General features: G+C 38.1%; 1 protein-coding gene across 1 annotated transcript in view; it reads right to left on the reverse strand.

Annotated features, from left to right (window-relative positions):
* Window positions 1-16,557: 16,557 nt before the first annotated feature.
* The window catches only part of tbx4 (T-box transcription factor 4), a 39,739-nt gene continuing 36,503 nt past the window's right edge, over window positions 16,558-19,793 (reverse strand). Inside the window, exons 6-9 of the mRNA XM_041810671.1 lie at window positions 18,822-18,974; window positions 18,391-18,479; window positions 17,303-17,538; window positions 16,558-17,216 (exon numbers count right to left, since the gene is read on the reverse strand). Coding sequence (XP_041666605.1) covers window positions 16,558-17,216; window positions 17,303-17,538; window positions 18,391-18,479; window positions 18,822-18,974 — 1,137 coding nt within the window. The remainder of the gene's footprint in view (window positions 17,217-17,302; window positions 17,539-18,390; window positions 18,480-18,821; window positions 18,975-19,793) is intronic.

Genomic DNA, 19,793 nt, shown 5'->3' on the forward strand with positions numbered 1-19,793 from the left:
GCACGTAGAAAAAGAAATGAGAATAGCTAAACTGAACTAAAGAAGTGAAATACTTGCTATCACAAGGTGTAGATTGCTTCTGACTTGTCCACAGAGCCACCTGCAAGTTTTTTTTATGTTAAATGAGACATCCAAAGGAGCCATACCCTTATTTTTCATCACAATTGGAGCAGTAAGGCGCTTAAGTGAGTAGAATCCAACTGCTGCCCTACTTTACTACGGTGAACCTAAAGAGACAAAGTCACACAGATTAATGTTAACTTTGGACTGGCATCAACACTGACAGCCCTAATAGAAAAGCATCCAAGAAAAATACATTTATCATTAACAGAAAAGATTAAACAGACTAACAAGGCTATAGGAAAGACAAAGTCTTCAATATTAATAAGACCAGTGTTTAAAAAACAAAACAAAAAAAAAACAGTATACAGGGGGAAAAACATATAATGTTCAAACGTAAAACACGATAGACAATGAAGCTTATGTCTTCTTGTTGGATGATTGTATAAAAATGAGTTTGGCTTTTTAATAAGAATTGTTTTTGGATCAGAGCAGAGAAAAGGACAGAAAACAATGTTTAACAGTGAGCTATAATAGGAAATACATGAAGGTTGGGTACGTAGTGTACATGACACATAAATATCATTTATTAAAAAATACGCAATGATGTACATGGGATATTGAGATATATAGATGTTCAAGGAGTAAAGGTGTGTACAAGTACAAATAACAAGTGACATATTTAATGGAGAAGCAGTTTGGGGTTTTAATTCAGCCAATGAATCACTTTAATACAGCAGAGTGTAAAATTGTAAGTAGTGTGTTTGCTTTTCTTTACATGAAAATGAGGCTGTACCCTTAATTTGAACTCCAAAGCAAAGATGTTGTCCTTGTTTCACATTGTGGCTGATGCTTGATATTTAATTTTTGTGTTGAAGTGGTGGGGACTTAAAAGGGATTTGTAATTGTGTTAAATTTTGAATATTAGATAAGCAGGTTTTTCCTCAATTGACCTGTTAGATGACAACCACAAATAATCCAATCAGAAGGCAATTAAACCTTCCGCACTTCCTCATGGAAGGTTTTACTATTTTACAACGTTAAATAGTGTATAGAGTGAGGATTGGGAAAAGGTCAGACAAATTGAGATCTGGTTTTCCTTGATCCTATCATGAGCTCACCTTCCTTGAGCGTGCAAAATGACAAACAAAGTTGTCTCCTGCCTCTCACCCAGCCTTTCTTTAGGTACTTAATCACCTTCATGGGGATAGCTCTTCCTTTGGATAACCTGGCCGTCTGCAGCGTGTGATCCCTACTAAACCGTACTTACCAAACTTAAAGACTTGATCCGGACCAGGCCAGCAGCTAAAGATGAAGCCCTGCAGGGCCGGCTCAGAGTGTTGTGATTACAGACTTACTGAAGGACAAACATCTTAGCAGGATATACGTGACTGATCCACCTTGCACAGGTTACGAACACAGATAGGGACTTAAACATGACCTCTGTCCAAAGTACTCACAGTTAAATGGAATAAAATAATTCAGAGAAGAGGCACATATTTCCAGATGAATGTATTTTGAAATACAACATTAGACTTAAAGAAATACAGAATCATATATAATACAAATCCAGACAAGATTGTATGATAAGAGACTAAATAAGGACAGACAAATAACGATTAAGATATGAGTCACAGTCATGGATCATAGGCCTGCTTCAGGTTCAGCCACTGTTTTAACTGTCTTTAAAACCTTGAACTTTGCCAGTTTTTTAAAAGTTTTAACTGCTTGCATGCAAAGCTTCACCTCAGAGGTTAAATAACTTCCCTGTTGGATTTAACTCATTTCAGCCAGTAGAGGGTATACGTACTCCAAGAGGAGATCCTCCCACTGCAAAGCCTCATTGTCTCATTATTTACCATTACTAACAGCTCCACACGGCTCCTCTGACTGCAGTGCTTGTTCTCTAATGACAGTTCTGGTTCTATTTCTGTCCATGTGTGAGATCTATCTTTTACTTGTGGGAAAATGTCAACAAGATGTAAAAGTCGCTTACAGGACAAGTAAAACTAAAGCACTTGGCTGAATTGATTCAGCTCTTTAAACAGAGCCCCTAAGCCGTGATGAATCTAATTGGAGGGGGTGGAGGAAGTTTTTTGGGGTCTTTGTGTCATGGAGCTCACAAAAAAAGCCAGACATCAAATAGTCTCCAGGCAGAGGTGAAAGAGGGCTGAGCGGGTTAGAGGAAATAATTAGGGATCCAAAGAGAGCGTCTCAGAACTCACTGGGTGAACGCAGTGGCAGCCGTGTTACTGAGAACCATCTCAGCCATAGCTTATTTAATGTTTTCATTTGTAGCATGTAGCATTTTAGCTTCACCCTTGTGATAGAAATTGGCTATAAAGACCAAAAAGGAAGCATAAGAAAGCAGAATCCAGCTGCTGGCGCCTTACTGTCTTGATTCAGAGTCAGATTGGCTGACAACATCCCAACCGCTCCTCATGGGACAGTAAAAGAAGGAAAACATTTTGTTTTAAGCCAAGTTTACCTTTCCTTTTATGTGCAAAAGCTGTTTAAATTTTACAAGGACTTAATACTTTATACTGAGCTGCAGGTTGGCCGTCTTAGCCATTTTTTTCAGTATTCGAAGTAGACTGATCCGTCAGTGGTAAATAGCAGGGCTTAACTTTACAAGCCACATGATGCACACAGCAACAAATGGAAAACCATACAGTCATGCAACTTGTGTAGGATAACAAGGGTTATATTTACTATCTGGAAATCCTCATTTATATTAGAGTCAGTTATAAAACAAGATATAACCAATCTGTCTCAGTTTTAAAGCTGATGCATTTCCTTTCATTTAATACATTTGGAATTTTAATGCTACGACATAACACTTGCCTTTAACTGTTTCTATTGCTTTCACCTTCAAAGAATCAGTTTATTGAAGTGTAAAAGTTAAAGCTATTAACACACCAAACATTGTAAACAGGAGGATCTGTTTACAGTGTTTCCTCTAGTTCATAAAAATAGCAGCTGAAGGGAAATCACAAGCTGTTGAACTTCATATCACAGTGGTAAAACAGATGTAGCCTTTAGAGATGATTTACACATACGTGTACCTTTGATTTGCAACCAACTCATGTTCAAAGCAGCAGATCATAGATTTGTCCATATCCTTAGATCCCATATAGTGTAAAGAGAATTTATTTTTAATGATGACCATTTACATATGGTTAAAAACTTAATTCTAACATCCTGAAAGTAACATAATAGTAAAATAAATAAAACATTGATACTGGGCCAAACCTCCTATCTCCATTTTTCATGATTTTATTTATTTATTTATTTATTTATCTATCTGTCATTAATCTGTGCTATTGGCCACTCTTTATATTAATAAGTGAGGTTTTAAAAAATTTAAAACCACTGAAGTGTCAAAAAAGATAACTATGACCATTCAGTGTTAAATTAATTGAAAATAAAGTATTTTTTCATTCCCTAAAAGCGGTGATTTTGAAGATAAGAGGTTATCACTATTGCTAACTGGAGATAGAAACCAGTTAGAAGAATCAGTTTTGAGGTGCCTAGCCAAGTGAAACTCTCTTAGGTCACATTAGAAAATAAGTCACCTGTGATCTGATTTTAAAGCAAGTGATCTACTAAAGAAGTTGGATGTTTAAAATGTCTCTTATCAAAACAGTCTAATGTGGTTCACTTACTTACTTACTAGAGTTATACCGGACATGTGTTTAGTAGACAACAGCAGAATTTGTTGTTTATCAGGAGAGATCCCACAACCACAAGTGGATTTACAGGAGAAGCGTTGCCTGTATGTCAACAACCTTGGTAATATTTATCATACAAAAACCAGTCTGAGTAGAAAAAAAGCCTGCCAAAGTAAGGCCCCCCCACAGATGATGAGTACTACCTGATCTGAGTTTAGAGTATGGTGGCCCAAACACGTATTGGTGAGCTATTAAAATGTGTGCCTATTTTGTTGCTGCCTTCCTTGTGTTAAATAATTCTCACATACAGAAATCACACTGCATTGGCGTTTTCACTCATCACAAGCAAAGCTTGTTGTTTTTTTTTTTAAATCTTGAAATAAGATGCTTATCTAAACCTATCAGGCAAATGTGGCTTATAAAAGTTTAAAGAGACATTTTTTGACAGAGGATTTAAGAAAAAGTACTTGCCAAGGTTTGAGTTTTTGCAAGGATTAGAAACTTGCATGCTTTCTTCACATTTAGCTAAGTATCAAAGGTTTTATAGCACTAGGAGATGCAGCTCTATGACTCATCAAGGTCAGTGACAGATGGGATTGATAGCCAGAAAGTGTTTTTACACATTTTCATTTACTCACCTTCAGCTCATGCTGAAACATGTACAGCCCATGTTGACTTAGTCTCAACTTCATCCATAGTTTTTTTCTTTATCTTTGTAAATTTTCAGTAAAATGTCTCAAAACTATCACCAGTTCATTCCCCCTGTTGACGGCCATGTTTTTTTTTTGTTTGTTTTTTTTGTTTATTATGTTTTTGCACAAACAAGACTCAGTACAAGACAAATAAACATTAAGAGACGAACAAAAACTGTACTAAACAAAAACATGACAATACAATAACATAGTATCAAAACAAAAGCTACAACAAAAAGTCAGACTTGGCAGCAAAATATGCAGCAAAGCTTCAGCCTCCTCGAAGCATATGGCAAAGGATATCCCAAAATTCATATCACCCAGCAGGAACTACAGTTAAGAATTGAAAACGTTAAGAGATCTAATAACTGGGCCCCAGACCCTCTCAAATTTTCATTAGACCCATGTTTGTGGCTACAGAGCCTTTCCAAATGTATACCTGACACTAATTCTTTAATCCATCTAGACAAATAAGGAGCATTAACAGTTTTCAATTCCTTCAGTATGATTCTCTTAGCTAAAATGCCAAACATAAAAGCCTGTTGCACAGTATATGGGAGTGTCTGAAGAGCTTTGGAGCACCCAAACAAAGCAATCAGTGCATCTGGTTGAACTTTTGAATTATAAATTTTGCAAAACCATCTAAAGATGTCCTGCCAAAAGGGGACAATCTCTGGGCATGACCAGAAAGTGTGGCCTAGTGTACCCTTCCCAACATTACATCTGTCACAAGTGTCAGAGATATTAGGATAAATTTTGCTCAGTTTTCTTTTGAATAGTGTATTCTGTGCATAACTTTAAACTGAATCAGTTGCAGCCTTGCATTGATTGAACCTTGATGGATTCTTTCCATCCCCTCCCTCCAAACATCCTCAGAAAATTCAACACCAAGATCAGCCTCCCAGGCGGCTTTGAAATGCTCATCTGAAACTGGGATTTGTTTAGAAAACAATAAAACAAATTTTGACATGAGATGTTTTGTATCAGCTGGTAACTTCATTAATTCATAAAAGGGATGTTCGTTAGGTAAGCTCTCAAAATTATTAAAGCTACTCTTAACAAAATGTCCAACTTGTAAATATTGGAAAAAAATGGGCTTGTGGGAGGGAATAGTTTTCCTTAAGCGCCACAAAGGATGCAAAATGATTATTCATATACAGGTCTGCAATTGTTTTGATTCCTTTTTTGCCCCAGTGAATAAAAGCTTGGTCACACTTGGATGGGACGAAGTTGTGATTAAAGCAAATAGGTGAATATATAGAGAATTCAGGTGCATGGCTCACCCTTTTCATCTGTTTTAAGATTTTGATTGAGTTATACAGGACAAAATTTTCTTTAAAACTGTTTACTGGGTAATCATTTGTTGCAAACATGAGAGCTGCAAGAGAACTGTTTTCCACTGCTTGAGATTCCAGTTGTAGCCACTTAGGTGTAGGCTTGTCATTGAAGCCACTTGTTGGGGGGTACTGGTCATGCCAGTATACTAAGGCCCTGGCATTAGCTGCCCAATAGTAGTGTTGGAATACTGGGAGGGATAATCCCCCCATTTTCTTTGATTTTTGTAAATGGGCCTTGGATATTTGATGGTTTTTATACCCCAAAACAAATGGCAATATTATTGCCAGCCTTGTTTGTTTCCCCTAAAATTGTGTTTGACCATGAGAGCTTTACTGAGAGTTTCAGTTTCTAGAGTGCGGAGTCTGGTTGTTGGTAAACAAATCTGTTTGTGTGTGGAGTGTCCTCCATCCCCTATAGGAACAAAACTGTAACATAATTTGTCCCTGTGTGAAGTCTCTCACTTTTTGATCATCTTTTAAGATGTTAAAACTATATCACTGTGGACCAGGCTTTAAACTTTGTTAATTACCCTAGATTTAAGTTCTTCAGCGTGCCGGAGGGTGAAAATTATATGTCTGGTGCTTTATCAGGCTCAAAAAATAGAAAATTGGTTATGTCTTTATTGACAGGTAGGTTGTTGTTGTCTACAGATGACATCACTTGGCCCACAGAACTCCAGCTGGGGGGCAGGAAGTAGTTACTGCACTACCAACGTGCCTCATTCTTGTGTTGTTTGCAGCTACTTTTCCTGTAAATCTACATCAATACAGACCAGTGTAGTGTAGCAACCCCCCCCCCCCCCCAACGCAATGTCACTTAATAGAGTTTGTTTGTTTGATGGTAATGCTGCATCCATTGATGCAATAATTACTTTAGAGTTAAAACAGCGATATTTAACCATAATTCTCAGGCAAACACACTCACCTGAGCAAAACAGACATCATTCAGTGTTGCTTTAATCTGAAGTCTATGACCCACCTGAAAAAGCTGTGAACCTGAAAAACCTTGTATGCCTCCATTTGGCTAGCTATGTAGAAGGAGGTCTGCAGAACTGTCAGTCATGATATCCATCACCTCTACACCAGGTAAATCAATAAACCTCTAAGTAAAAATGACTTTTTCATAAAGCATAGGGATCATAGGCAATGTATTGAGAAATGCTCTGAAGATACCTGCTATCAAGAGCTCTAGTGTGCTCACTGTCCTTCTTGCCCAACCAATTCCCAACCAGAGTTTCTTTTCCTGCCCCTGATCTGACTTTGACACATCATCAGTATCATGTGACAGCAGATGAGCTTTAGCTCCTCTTCAGACTTCTTGTAGATGTCTTGACACAATTCATTTTATTACTAATACGACAGGATCAGGTTTATACCAAAAAACCTTTAAAAAAGATAGATAGATCTCCTACCATTTACACTTTACATACCTTAAAGAATATTTTCTTTCCAAGTCGGCTGATGATTTTTACTCTTCTTTGACAAAGCAGAGCAAAGCTCTTTTTGTTTTTTTTCTTTTAGTTTGCAGAGTTTCCCCATACTTCTCCATGGTAGTATAAGCAATTACATGCCTTACTTTGAATTTGATAGCAGTTTGACCTTGATTTATTTTTGTGATTGATTCATAAAACTTTAAAAGCCACAAGTCCAAGGTCAGTCCTTTGTTCTTTATGTTTGTTTGTCTCTTCCAAAGAATGCCAGTTTTTTCCAAATTAAAATGTTTTAGTCAAATGTAAAACGTAAATATACTGTGTCTTTTACCGTCTGAATGTCTAAGCCGGGAATTTATTCTAATGATAATTAGTTTTTACAGACGCTTTTATCCAAAGCCATTTTGAAATACGGACGTCCTGTTTAATACAGCAGATTTAGCTTTGGTTTTTACTGCTGCCAACCAGCTGTGTGTTTGATCAGGAGACACAAACACAGTTTAATGTCGCTCCACCAGAGCTTTGAACCCGCTCTAAGCCCTTTTGGCCCCGTCCTCCAGCCTCCCACTTCTCTGAGCATTGCCCGCTGCTGCTAATCCATCAGCGTGATGTTTTTCTGCATCATTTTTTTATGAAGAAGAAGAAAGAAGACTTGAAACACCTCAGTATGTTCACTATCCCTTCCTCATACTAATGGAGTGTCACCTCATACTTGAAGCATATGGAAAGTAATCTGAAGGGGCTTCAAATGAGACCCTCCACGTCTTTGCATGTGAACCAGATCAGAATTATCCACTAATTGACTATTTACAGGCTTCAGAAAAGCCCTAATGGACTTGATATTAAATCCCCCTCTGATATTTAAAGTGTCTTTTTGGAGTGGCTTGCCGAAAAAAACAGGCTTTTTTCTTTTTTACAAGAGGACCAAGTTAAGCCCGTCAGTGCGTCAGAATGGGCCAGCAGAGCTCGGGTGGCTGTTAGATGGGATTATGGGACGACAGTAGGCGAGGGCAGTGCGACGCAGGGGAGAGGAGAACGACCAGAACTTCCTTCAATCATTTCCAGATGGACTGCAGGCTCAGGGTCTCTCAACAGGGATACAGTCTTTGCCTGGTTCACTCATGCTCCATGAGGATCTTAAACTTGGCTTCTTTGACATTGACCAGAGTTTTATGCGGAAAGTTAGATAACATAAATTTCAATATATCTAGCTTGCCCTTGAATATACTTTTAAGCCTTTGACTAAAAAGCTGGACTATCAAACAAGTCTTATCTTTGGCTTACAAGTCATTTTTTAAACTTCTGCTTTTTGTTTGACACAGCATGCTAACATTTTACCCACAAATAAATCTTCCTTATTGGGGAAAACAGTCATATTAAAAAAAAAAATAACACTTGGATACATTTTTACATCATGACATGTTTTAGAATAACACAATCTGTTAAAGTATTTGATTAAATATTCAATTAAGTACAAACCCTTACAAATGCAGAAAGGTCACGCTGTCTAGATAAAACATGTTGGCCAAAACATATTTGCATCATTCAGACAGTGTGCTGGAATCCTGCAATTTAATTTTTAACAAGCAATTACCAAATTTTGGGTGCCGAGGACTTCCATTTTGTCGTGGTATGGAAGCATGGACTTATATTTAATTTTACTGGAATCATATTAGGTTTCATATAGGTTTCTATTTGCAAAAATCCTGACTTTGTAGTTTTTAAAATAAACCAACATGTTTTGCCTAAAGACTGTATATTACATAGACGTAGTCCTGGCGACGCCAGCCATTGGTTTCTAAAGGGGGGTTCAATCAGTAACAACGCCAGTCACCAAACTGGAACTTCTGTATCTGATGTATGCTTGGCTCAAGGGCAGCTCAGACTACATGATTCTTTTGGTCGTTCACAGCGGCACCATGTCAGACTATCTGACTAAGATCTTGCCCTGTCCTGGCTGACAGACTGGCCACACTACAAGAGTGATCCTGAACACTCGTCATATGCTGACATCACCACTGTCTCCACGACTGTATGAGAGCTCACAGGTTGTCCAAAAAAAAAAAAAAAGAAAGAGTTCACAGGTTGTCGGGAGGACGGGTCAAAGAGTGTCAATCACTCTACAACAGGAGCGCTCTGTTGTTCTCGCGGTCTTTTGCTCATAAAAGAGGAAAAAAACAGACAAGCACAATAGTAGGTGAATTGGATTATGGATAACAATTATGGACGTATCAAGAGGAAGACGATGTAGACTAGCTCTCCTTCCAATAGAAATTACGGTATGTATGTGATTAGCCAGATTTTAGCCTGATTGTGTTGTTGATACCAACCATCAAAGGTTGTGCCCAAATATGAAGATGGGTAATGGCAGAACCTCTTTCAGTGCAATGTAATCAATGACAGAGGTTGCATCTCATGTACTATATATATATGGGCTATATATGGGCTGCCTGTGGCTCCTTTCCTGCATGTCTCTTCCCCACTCTCTCATCTTTGTTTCAAATTCTATCCACTGTCCTCCTCTCTAATAAACAAAAAAGGATTTATAAAAACAAAAAAACCATATGTTTGCATCATCATGTACCAGATTGAAATTATGGATTTCCCCAGATGCAATCTTTTTCTTACTGTGAATCTTCTTTTTGCATACAGTAACCCAGGCAGTTAACTTAATGAGCTAATTTTCTTGACATGTTATAACATTCATACCTCAAGGTCTATTTGAAGGATAGCAAGTCCATATCTTCCTCTTCTCGATACATAGGGATGAATCTGTAGTTGTTTTCTTCTTGGTTTTCTTTTTTGCAAAGCACACAGCCTCTAGCACTACACAGATTTGCACTGTTGTAGCTATGATTGACGCTCCTTGACCCGCCTCCCCAACAGCCAGTGAACTTGCATACTGTTGCAACAACAGTCATGATACAGCATATGACAACTGATTGAGATCACACTTGTAGTGTTGCCGGTCAGTCGGCTAAGACGGGACTAGATTTCTGTTTCATAGTCTGACATTGTGCAATTGCAAAAGATAATCTTGCCATTTATCATAATTAATATTTATGAAAATGCATGCATAATGCTGAACCATAATGAATTAATGAGTTTAACAAAAGTAGAGATCAAAACTTTATTGTAACTGTAAATACATTTATTTCTGCTGTGAAAATCATTTTGATATGGGACTGTCGCACCACATTATGTAATAACGCCACATTATGTAATAACCCTAACCATAGGACTTAGTGTGGGCTCCAAGGTATGCCCTACCCAACTACCTTGCCCTAACTCTAACCGCCCAGTAACTTATGCCTAAACCTAACCCCCCTTCAGGGCTCGAGACTAAACACCTAACATTAACCCTAGGACTTAAGGTGGGCTCCAGGGTATACCCTACTACCTTGCCCTAACCCTAACCGCTTAGTGGCTTACAAAGTGCAGCATTATTACATAATGAATTGAAAATTTATTACATTATTACATAATGTGGTGTTATTACATAATGTGGCACTACAGGGACATAATGGTTTTTTATTGCTTCTGGAGCCTGACTCAAGTGGACACTCAAGGAATCGCATGTTTTTTTACACTTCTATGTTGGCTTGATTTTCAAGTCTGAATAGTGCCACATGATTTTGTGTTACGATATTCAAATTATTTTGAATTTTTGAGAATTCTTCCTCCTTTTAAAGCAACAGGAATAAATTTCTTAGAAGGGTGCCAATCTTGCAGCTTGGAACACGTTTGATGGAATCAATAAAATTGAATTGAATTTGTCGGTGCTTCTCGCTTCCGTTGTTAGCTTTAGTTAGGAAAAGGTGTAAAACAGCAAACAATTCTTAAACTTCCCTTCTGACATATTTTAAATTTTTGCAAAGAAATATCTTATCTAAAACATTTCACTAACCCAAACTTCTTGTGCATTTTGATGAACCCAAGAACATGCCTCAGAGTCACATTCTGAATTTATACATTTGGAGAGTGATTGTTCAAGATTGAGATTTTAGATTTGTTCACCAACTATTTAAACCAGCTACTAATATTATGTAGTTAAATTTCTGTCAAACATTGTTTGGGTGTCAGAGAGGTTTGATCTGTGATTGTTTGCATTTTGTGGAATGTTTAGATCATTTTGAAAAACACAGAAATTGTTTTTTGGCTTTACAGATATGGTTGGCCCCATCCGCAGTCAGGTTCTGCTCTCGCATCCTTATAGAAAACTGAAATAGTGGAAGGAGGTGAGGAGAAAACACATTGGTGGTAGCTTTTTGTCCTGGTACAACTTTTTCTGATAGCTTGGTGCCATTTTTATTTCTAATATGGCAATCAAATGTGTGTTACAAATGTATGAATTGTGTAAGATGTTATCAGAAGTAAATTACATTGAAATAAATGGCATCTCAAGAAATTTTTGACCCAAACATTTTATTGACAGTTTTAGCCTGCATCTACCCAAGATACGATCAGCCCTTCCTTTTAGTTTTTTTTTTTTAATCCTGCAGCTGAACAACATGATGTCCATCCTAAAATGACTTGTTTTTCTTGATGCAACAATTTATCTAAAGCAAAATCCTCCCATAACCTGTTCCATCAAAGGCCCTTTCTTTGTGCATTGATATTACTGCAACAATGCAGCAAATCATACACAAGAAGTCACCATAATCCATGCAGATATAGTTTTCCCTGAAATGTTTTAGTCATATAGCAACATAATTACAATTTCTAAACAGTGGTTTGGCTTACTTTTGCTTATTTACTGAAAATCACTGACAATGGAACATAAGAGTCTTAACTGAGAGGGCATATCGGGTAAAAGTTTTGGGACAGCTGCCTATACAACCCTGAAAGTACACTGTTGGCAATATTCAGATCATACACTGCTAAAATGTCACATGGTAACTATAGGTTGTCAATAATTTCAATACTTTTTGATCTAAGTGTAAAAATCTGGTATCATGATAATCCTGAAAAAGAATTTACTTTCAAAACATCAAATATGTAGTCTTGTTGTCAAAAACAGCCAATCCAACATAATTGTCTCTAAAAGCATTGAACTGACAGTGGAAAATGTGCAGGAACTCTGCAAAACTCAGCTTAACAGTATCCTGGTTGATTTTTTTTTAATCTGGAAAAGAAAACCACTGGGTTGTTGTTGAAAGAGTAATGGTTGAGACTGAAACTGTACTCTGACAGCTAGTCTGATCCTTTCTATCAGACAAGTTATATTTCACCATTTTGAGATAGCTGGGTGATGATTTGTTGATTGGACTGGTATCTCTCTTCATGTGAACTATCATCCTCCAATCATGTGAAATGCATCAACAGCTGAGAGGGAGATAGGGAAAGAGGTGCTGACATGATCCAGGACAGAGCCATTAACATAACTCTTGATCTAATGAGAGCTCTGTGTGAGAGAAAGCAGTGCCCTGTATGCTGATGTACTCACCCCACTATCGCTGCATTCTTTCTGCCCCGCCTTTACTTTTCATTTCAGCCTCTTTAGACATTTGATGAGACACATGAACCCTTTAACATTTCTAGAAATCTTCAGGACAGCTTGTGCCAAATACTTCCTAGGTTGGTTGCTCACACTTCCCTGAGAGTGTGAAATTTTGCTTGTTGGATGCTATGATGACAGTTTGTGCCTTTACATGAATGCGACATGTAATTGTATGTATTCACTGTATCAGCGAAGGAGCAAGAAAACCTACATGCAAGCAGAAAAGAGTTAACCCAACATATCAGATAGACTGTTTCATACAGTATATATCCCCTGTGTGGATGTATTTCACATTCACCCGGGAAACCTCCTTCACAAAGAGTTTGGGAAGTGCTGGACTTTTCAAAAAATTCTGGCGCAGCTGTAGTTGCAGAAAGATAGATCTTGGATCTTGTTGGTTGATAAAAATCATGCCGAGATCAGTCGGGAGAAGTGCAACAACATCTTTTTCCGCCATGAAACACTATCAGTGTGACTCTCTGCTCTTGTTTTAGTAAAGACATGTGACCAAGTTCTGATAAAAACTGCTGCTGTTAGCTTGCTACATCCAATCGCGACAGTGATAGCAGCCATTGCTAATGACTTCCAGCATAACTAAACCCCACCTTTGGCTACCACCTCATCCTCCTCAAATGACGCTGATTAGTCAGATTCGTTTTCAGACCTGGCACAGTCGATTTAGATTAGAACACTGCAAGATGATGTTGCCTGATGACAGACATAGAATCTGACCAATCCATCCACCTTGCAAGGTTAGGAAAGAGCGTTTACATAATTCTTATGTATATGAATTAAAAACACATGCCTTCTACTCGACATACAGGCATTATTTGGATGACTTTTAGAAGCCATAATTCAAATCCAGAGCCAGTTTTTATTATTATTATAATATTGCTTTCTGATATTGGAAAATCAAGGCGATTTTTGATGATCAGGTTAGGGTCATGAAACTACACTGTTGCTAAAATAAGGTTCAGACTTAAAAACACATTTTCACTCCAAACTATTCAAAAAAGGCAGTTGGTCTGTGACCTGCTTCAAATATAGCAAGCTAGATAACTCACATGTTTTAGTTTTTACTCAGGCAGGACTCAAAATTCAAGTTAGAAATCCAAATTTTATAATGTTCAACTGAACTATCAAATGATAGATGTGATATTGGAAAGTCAGCCAACTCTTGTGATGACTCTTTAAGACAAGGACAATAACAGCCACAGGGTTTAGAAAATATTTTGAAAAAGACTTTCTTTTGTTTTAAATAAGTAATTTAACTGCAATATACTCAACAGTTGCACATCATAAAGTTAACCACAAAAGAAAACTTCCTTAAAGACGTAAACATGGACATTTTTCTCCTGCACTCAATATTTGCATTTAGTTCCTGAGCTGCAGATTCAACAACTATTAACAAAAAAGACATGAAATGATATCAGAAGCCTCCTATTCAAACTTATTCAAAGTTGTAGTGTTGTTGGATAGCAGTCTGAGCAAATATAGCAACCCATTAGAGGCATGAAAACGTTTATTTATCAGGCGTGCAAAACTGTCAATATATTAAAAATGTATTTGATTTGACAACACCACACAGATGTGCGATTCTCAAATGTATGAAGAATCACCTTCATATCCTCCAAACACTGTTTTATTCCCAATGCAAGTTCAAACTTCTTCATATGTAATGTTACTCATAACCTTCTCCACAAGCTTCCCTGGCTGCTCAGGCTGTTTTGTATTTGCAGTTGTGAGAAGATTTTTTCCAAGTAAGTCATTTGGGAGTGGGATTTGTGTGTCCCTCTCTTTTTCGTCCGCTCACAATGGCTTAACAACAGTTCTTTAAGCTCCCATCTGGTTCTGCCTGAGAGTTCTTTGCTGTCCTGTTTCACTGAAATATTGTTTGGAGTCATGAGTTTTGAGCCAAACTTTGACGACCAACAGTAGGATGGCTTAGTCTGAGACACACAAAGCCACAGCTTTCCTAACATGAATGATTGTATAACGCAGATAACACTGACCTGTAAAAGTATTTGGACTAGAAACATAGCAGCTGTCAGGGTTGGGTTGTTGTTTGGTGAACTTCTTACTTGATTACATTTCTCTGTATGTACACTTCAGATTCATTCATTTGTTGTATTTTGACACAGTCTCACTTTGCAATGCACTGTAACCCAATACATAAAAGTTCTTCAAATCTCATTTTGGCACCATTAAAGTAATAAGGACTTCAAGGAGCTTGACTTTACAAATACACGATTTCTTTTGGAAATTAATTTATCTACTCCTCTGTGAACAGGATCTGAGGTTGGGGGTACTATATATTTTTCTTCTAAATAAATCCAATGACAAGGCCAAAATCAGCAGAATATCAACACACAGGTGAAACATTTTTCTATAAATCCAACAGACTTGTTTTTAGATGTGAACAAAGCCTGTGCCACATCACCCATTGGTGTGTAATCCATCTTTCTGTGGTGAAAGTTGGACCTGATAGCAACCACTGTGACCCTATTGTGACATATCACACTGCAGATGTCATTTGGAGTCAGTGTCTATGTATCTGGCTGTTGAAGCCACAGAATTCATGTCTTGCCCCTTCAGCCAACCAAATCACACAGTTTCAGTCTCACAGGATAATACATTAAAGTCCCTGTAAAGTGAAAAAAAAAATCTTTATTTTAGGTTTGTTGTATGACAGACCACTGTGTTATGAACCACCAGGCCAAATTTCAGTCATGAAAAATATCTCTAAGTTTATAAAATCAAGCTTCAAAATCATGAAAACAGTCCTCTCAGAGTTTAAAAAGTACTTCTGATTAGAGCACAGCTATCTGGCTCTGAGCCAGAGGAGAGGGTTAGAAGCTGGGGATTTCATTTACTGTTTTCTGGCACAAATCTCTATGTTATAAACCTTCTATGACCTGTAGGCCACCATAGCTAATAGATTTTGGAAATTTACCTCACAGTTAACAAAAGCAGCATGTTTTAACAGTTATGAGCTGTTAACATTCAATGAAGGCCGTGACATCAGCTGACAACAAACTGTATTTAGATGAACTGCTTGGTAATTCCCCATAGTGACCAATGATTTTGTGGGATGATATAGTTACCCTGCCCAAATTAAACTAAACCATATTCAGTCACACATATTGTACATCTCAGTGTTTTCACATGTTTACAGCAACCTTATTCTAACATCTAGTGTGTGAAGACACAAATTTCACTTTACACGGACTTTAAGTATTGAGAAGATGAACAACCCTGCTTGTTTTGGACTTTTTATTGGATATGATTTTGACATAAACTCATCTTGACTAACACCAGCGATTTTTTTTTCAAATGTGCTCTATACAAGTAGCATCCTTGTTGCTCAGTTTTCCTCAAAGGGAACAATCCTGTACTTACGTTTTACCAATCTGTGCCTCTTATTTTCTTCAAGAACATCAATAACAACTGTTTATTTTCCCTTATCAATATTATTTTCAGACAAATATCCTCACTTCTCTTCAGGGTATGTATCTGTCACTCTAAGAATAGATACTGTTGGCTGTTTACTTTGCAATCATTTTAACACTTCTTGTGCTCTTGAACCAAGTCTACAATATGTAAGAGCTTCACAAGCCACCACAGACTTGAACATATGCTACATATCTTCATACATGTGGAGGAGGTAAGGCTCTTTTTGCCCCATAAAGAGTTTGTCATAGAGCTTCAGTTAGAATGCATGGATGAAAATGGATCTGGAGTGCAAATCAGCAATAACCAGGTCTGTTCATTGTCATCACTTGGCATTAGCAGCCCCAAGTTGGATTCAGAAACTTGATCAGCTTTCATGCATACACTGGACAAAACTGGTTTCTCCAGTAGTCCATGTTAACTGTCACTCCAGTGAGTCCCTGTGCTGCTCAGCCCTACTTGGTACTGATGATAGGATGAATCCCGAATGGATATAGTGCCTTGAGTCGGATATGCTGAGAAATCTCTGTGAGGCCGAATTGGAGACCCTGGCTTTTTGTGGTACAGTGGTGGATGGCCTGGCCTTTCTCTGGATCCCAGAACAGCTGGAGAGCAGGATGAAGAGGAGGATGGTGGAGGTATCACTGGCAAACCTCGCTGAGCTGTAGCTGAATTGTAGACCCCCAAGTCGGTCTGGGGGCGTGAAGCCATGGATGAGGAAGGGTGTGGTACAACTGGTGTGACTGTGGCAGTGTTGCTGAAGTGAGCAGCAAAGGGCTGGTATGGGACACCCTCCATGCTATAGCGAGGGTAGGGTTGCATAGTAGCCCACATGTTGCAGTTAATTGAAGAGGAGTTTGTCAGGTCATCTGTGTCCCCTGCCCCTGACCCAGACTCCGTTTCCATAGCACCATACATACAAGCTTCTCTAGAGTTGATTGTCTCAGTGCAGTAGGGATGAGACAGTAAAGGCGAGTCGTATGATGGAGCTGAACGAAAGTAGTGCTCCTCTGAGACTGCGGATGATGAATTCAGGTATGGCCGCTTACATCCAAGCTCCAGATGTCTGGCACCGTCTGCAAGAATTGACAGCATTGCGTTTGAAATGGGCCTTTCTATCCTGCAGGATAGAATCAACAGAACAAATGCTTACAAAACAAACCTCTGTGCTTGAAGCAGTGGTACAAAAGGCTGGGATCTCTGCTTTGAGAAAAGTGGTTTGAGATTGGATCTTGTGGGTCAGAGTTGGACAGAGGAACCCCGCTCTCATACTGATAAGAAGACAGGACCTGAGGGTGTCCAGTAAGAACTCCTGCCCCGAGCTTCCCTGCTAGATGACTATGTGAAGAGATGAGCCTCTGTCGAACCATGTTCTTTGAAATCACCGGATATTCTTTCCTATAGCAGAAACATAAGAAAACAAAAATCCTTTTGCAGTGACATGCTACTCTTACAGTCTTTTAAGGCCTGTGTCCACTGAGTGTTTTTATGATGGCAGCACCCATAACCTCAGTTTAAGAGTCTTTCTGATTAGTGTTTGCTGTAGCTAGGTAACAGAAGTTTTCCTGGAAATTCCACTTTATTCAGGAGAGACCGAGTGCTTTATATTGCTATTCTTAATGTTTAGTTTATAGTAATTTTACAAAGAAAATATAGAACTGTGTAAAGGAATCACACCCTGGCATCGCAGTGTCTATAGACCTGGAAAGTGCACCCTTAAAAAGCAAGTCTGTGTGCATGAGATAAACTATGGAGGATTATTTGTTTCTCTGCTATCATTTTTTGACAAAGTTGATATCAAAATCCAGCCCATTCTTGATTTTTAATTGGTTGGTTGGACATTGACAAGAGTGGCTTTTTTCCAAAAGTTGAACTATTTTCAACAGAGAGCCCTATGAGTGAATGCTTAGGACATTTTTGTGCTTTAGGCACTTAGCCCTGAAAACCATAAACTGCACTGATCTTGTGTAGAATAGACGCTACCAGCACATAAAACACCATTAGTTGGCTCAGGCCTTTAAAGAGACAGAATTGTATTGGTTCCCAACCAATATGAGATTTTCTAGGCTGATGAAAGATCATTTTTGGCCTATTATAAAGACCAAGTGATAAAATTTGATAGACGATCACTTTTTTATCACTCACAAAAGAATGCCCCTGCCTTATGAATATCAACTATAGGAGTCCTCCACTCTCCTCAGATGTTCCACAGAGTTAGTTTAATCCTTGTCCTTTTTTGTGTTAACTCACCCCTGTAATCTGGAAACACGCAGATCTCCTTCTTCACTCCCTCTGAATCCTTTGGCAAATGGATTATTTTCTATCTTCAACTGTGTGATCTAAGAGAAGCATATTAAAGAGCACACTCTTTAGTACAAACTGAATCAAAGCATCGGCAGAGACTTGTAAAGAATTTTCAGTGTTTTAACTTAGAGTTCTTTGTATTTGGATAGGAGCTGCTGCACCTTTCATGCACCTCTAAGCAAACATTGACCCTTTTCAATCAACAGAAAAAGAAGCATACTGTATTAACTATGATGTTGTCCAATTTAGCTAAACATTATTCGTACTTTGACAGGAAATGGTTTTAAGAGTAACTCTTCATGCACCAATACTTCAAGATATCTATTTTTTGAACATTGACATGATTTCTGTTTGTATATTGTTCTGAGTTGCTGTACCTTGTGATTTTGGTAAGAGGTTACAGAGATGAAAGCCGTCTCATGAAAGACATGAGTGCAGTAGGCAGTGTTCTTGGATCCGAAGGCATTGTTTTCATCAGCCTTGACAATGTGTAGTCTTGGCTGATACTTGTGCATAGAGTTCAGGATTATCTAGGAGAGAGAAGAGATGGCAAAAAGTTATGAACAGGTACTACAACACAAATAATTAGAGCTGTTTTTCAGAGGTCAGATTAAAATGAGTCATTTGTTTTTTATCATTAAAAACAGCCTGATACCTAATATACCACAAAAAAGTAAAGCTACAGTGCTGTGAAAAAGTATTTGCTTCCTTCTTGAGTCCTTATTCTTTTGCATATTTTTCACACTCAGATGTTTGAGATCATCAAACAAATTTAGGCAAAGATAACTGAACTTAATACAAATGCAGATTTTAAATTATGATTTCATTTAATTAGGGAAAAAAGCCATGCAAACCTACCTGGTCCTTTGTGAAAAAGTAATTGCCCCTTAAACATAATAACTGGTTGTGCCACACTTGGCAGCAACAACTGTAGGCAAGTGTTTGCGATAACTGGTAAAGAATCTTTCACATCACTGTGGAGGAAGTTTGGCCCGCTCTTCTTTGCAGAATTCTTTTAATTAAACCACATTAGGGGGTTTTTGAGCATGAGCATACGCTCCAAGACCTTTATATTTTTTTAAGCCATTCAGAGGTGGACTTGCTGGTCTGTTTTGAATCATTGTCCTGCTGCATTACTCAAGTGTGCTTGAGCTGTATGTCACAAACTGATGGCTAGACATTCTCCTTCAGGATATTTTGGTAGCAAATGGAATCGATGGTTCCATCATTTACAGGAAGTTGTCAAGGTTCTGAACCAGCAAAGCAGCCCCAACCATCACACTACCACCACCATGTTTGACTGCATTAGTTTGACACCAGATGTAATGGGGATAAAGTTATCTTTTGTC

The sequence above is a fragment of the Cheilinus undulatus genome, linkage group 2, assembly GCF_018320785.1.
Source record: "Cheilinus undulatus linkage group 2, ASM1832078v1, whole genome shotgun sequence".
Lineage (NCBI taxonomy): Eukaryota > Metazoa > Chordata > Actinopteri > Labriformes > Labridae > Cheilinus > Cheilinus undulatus.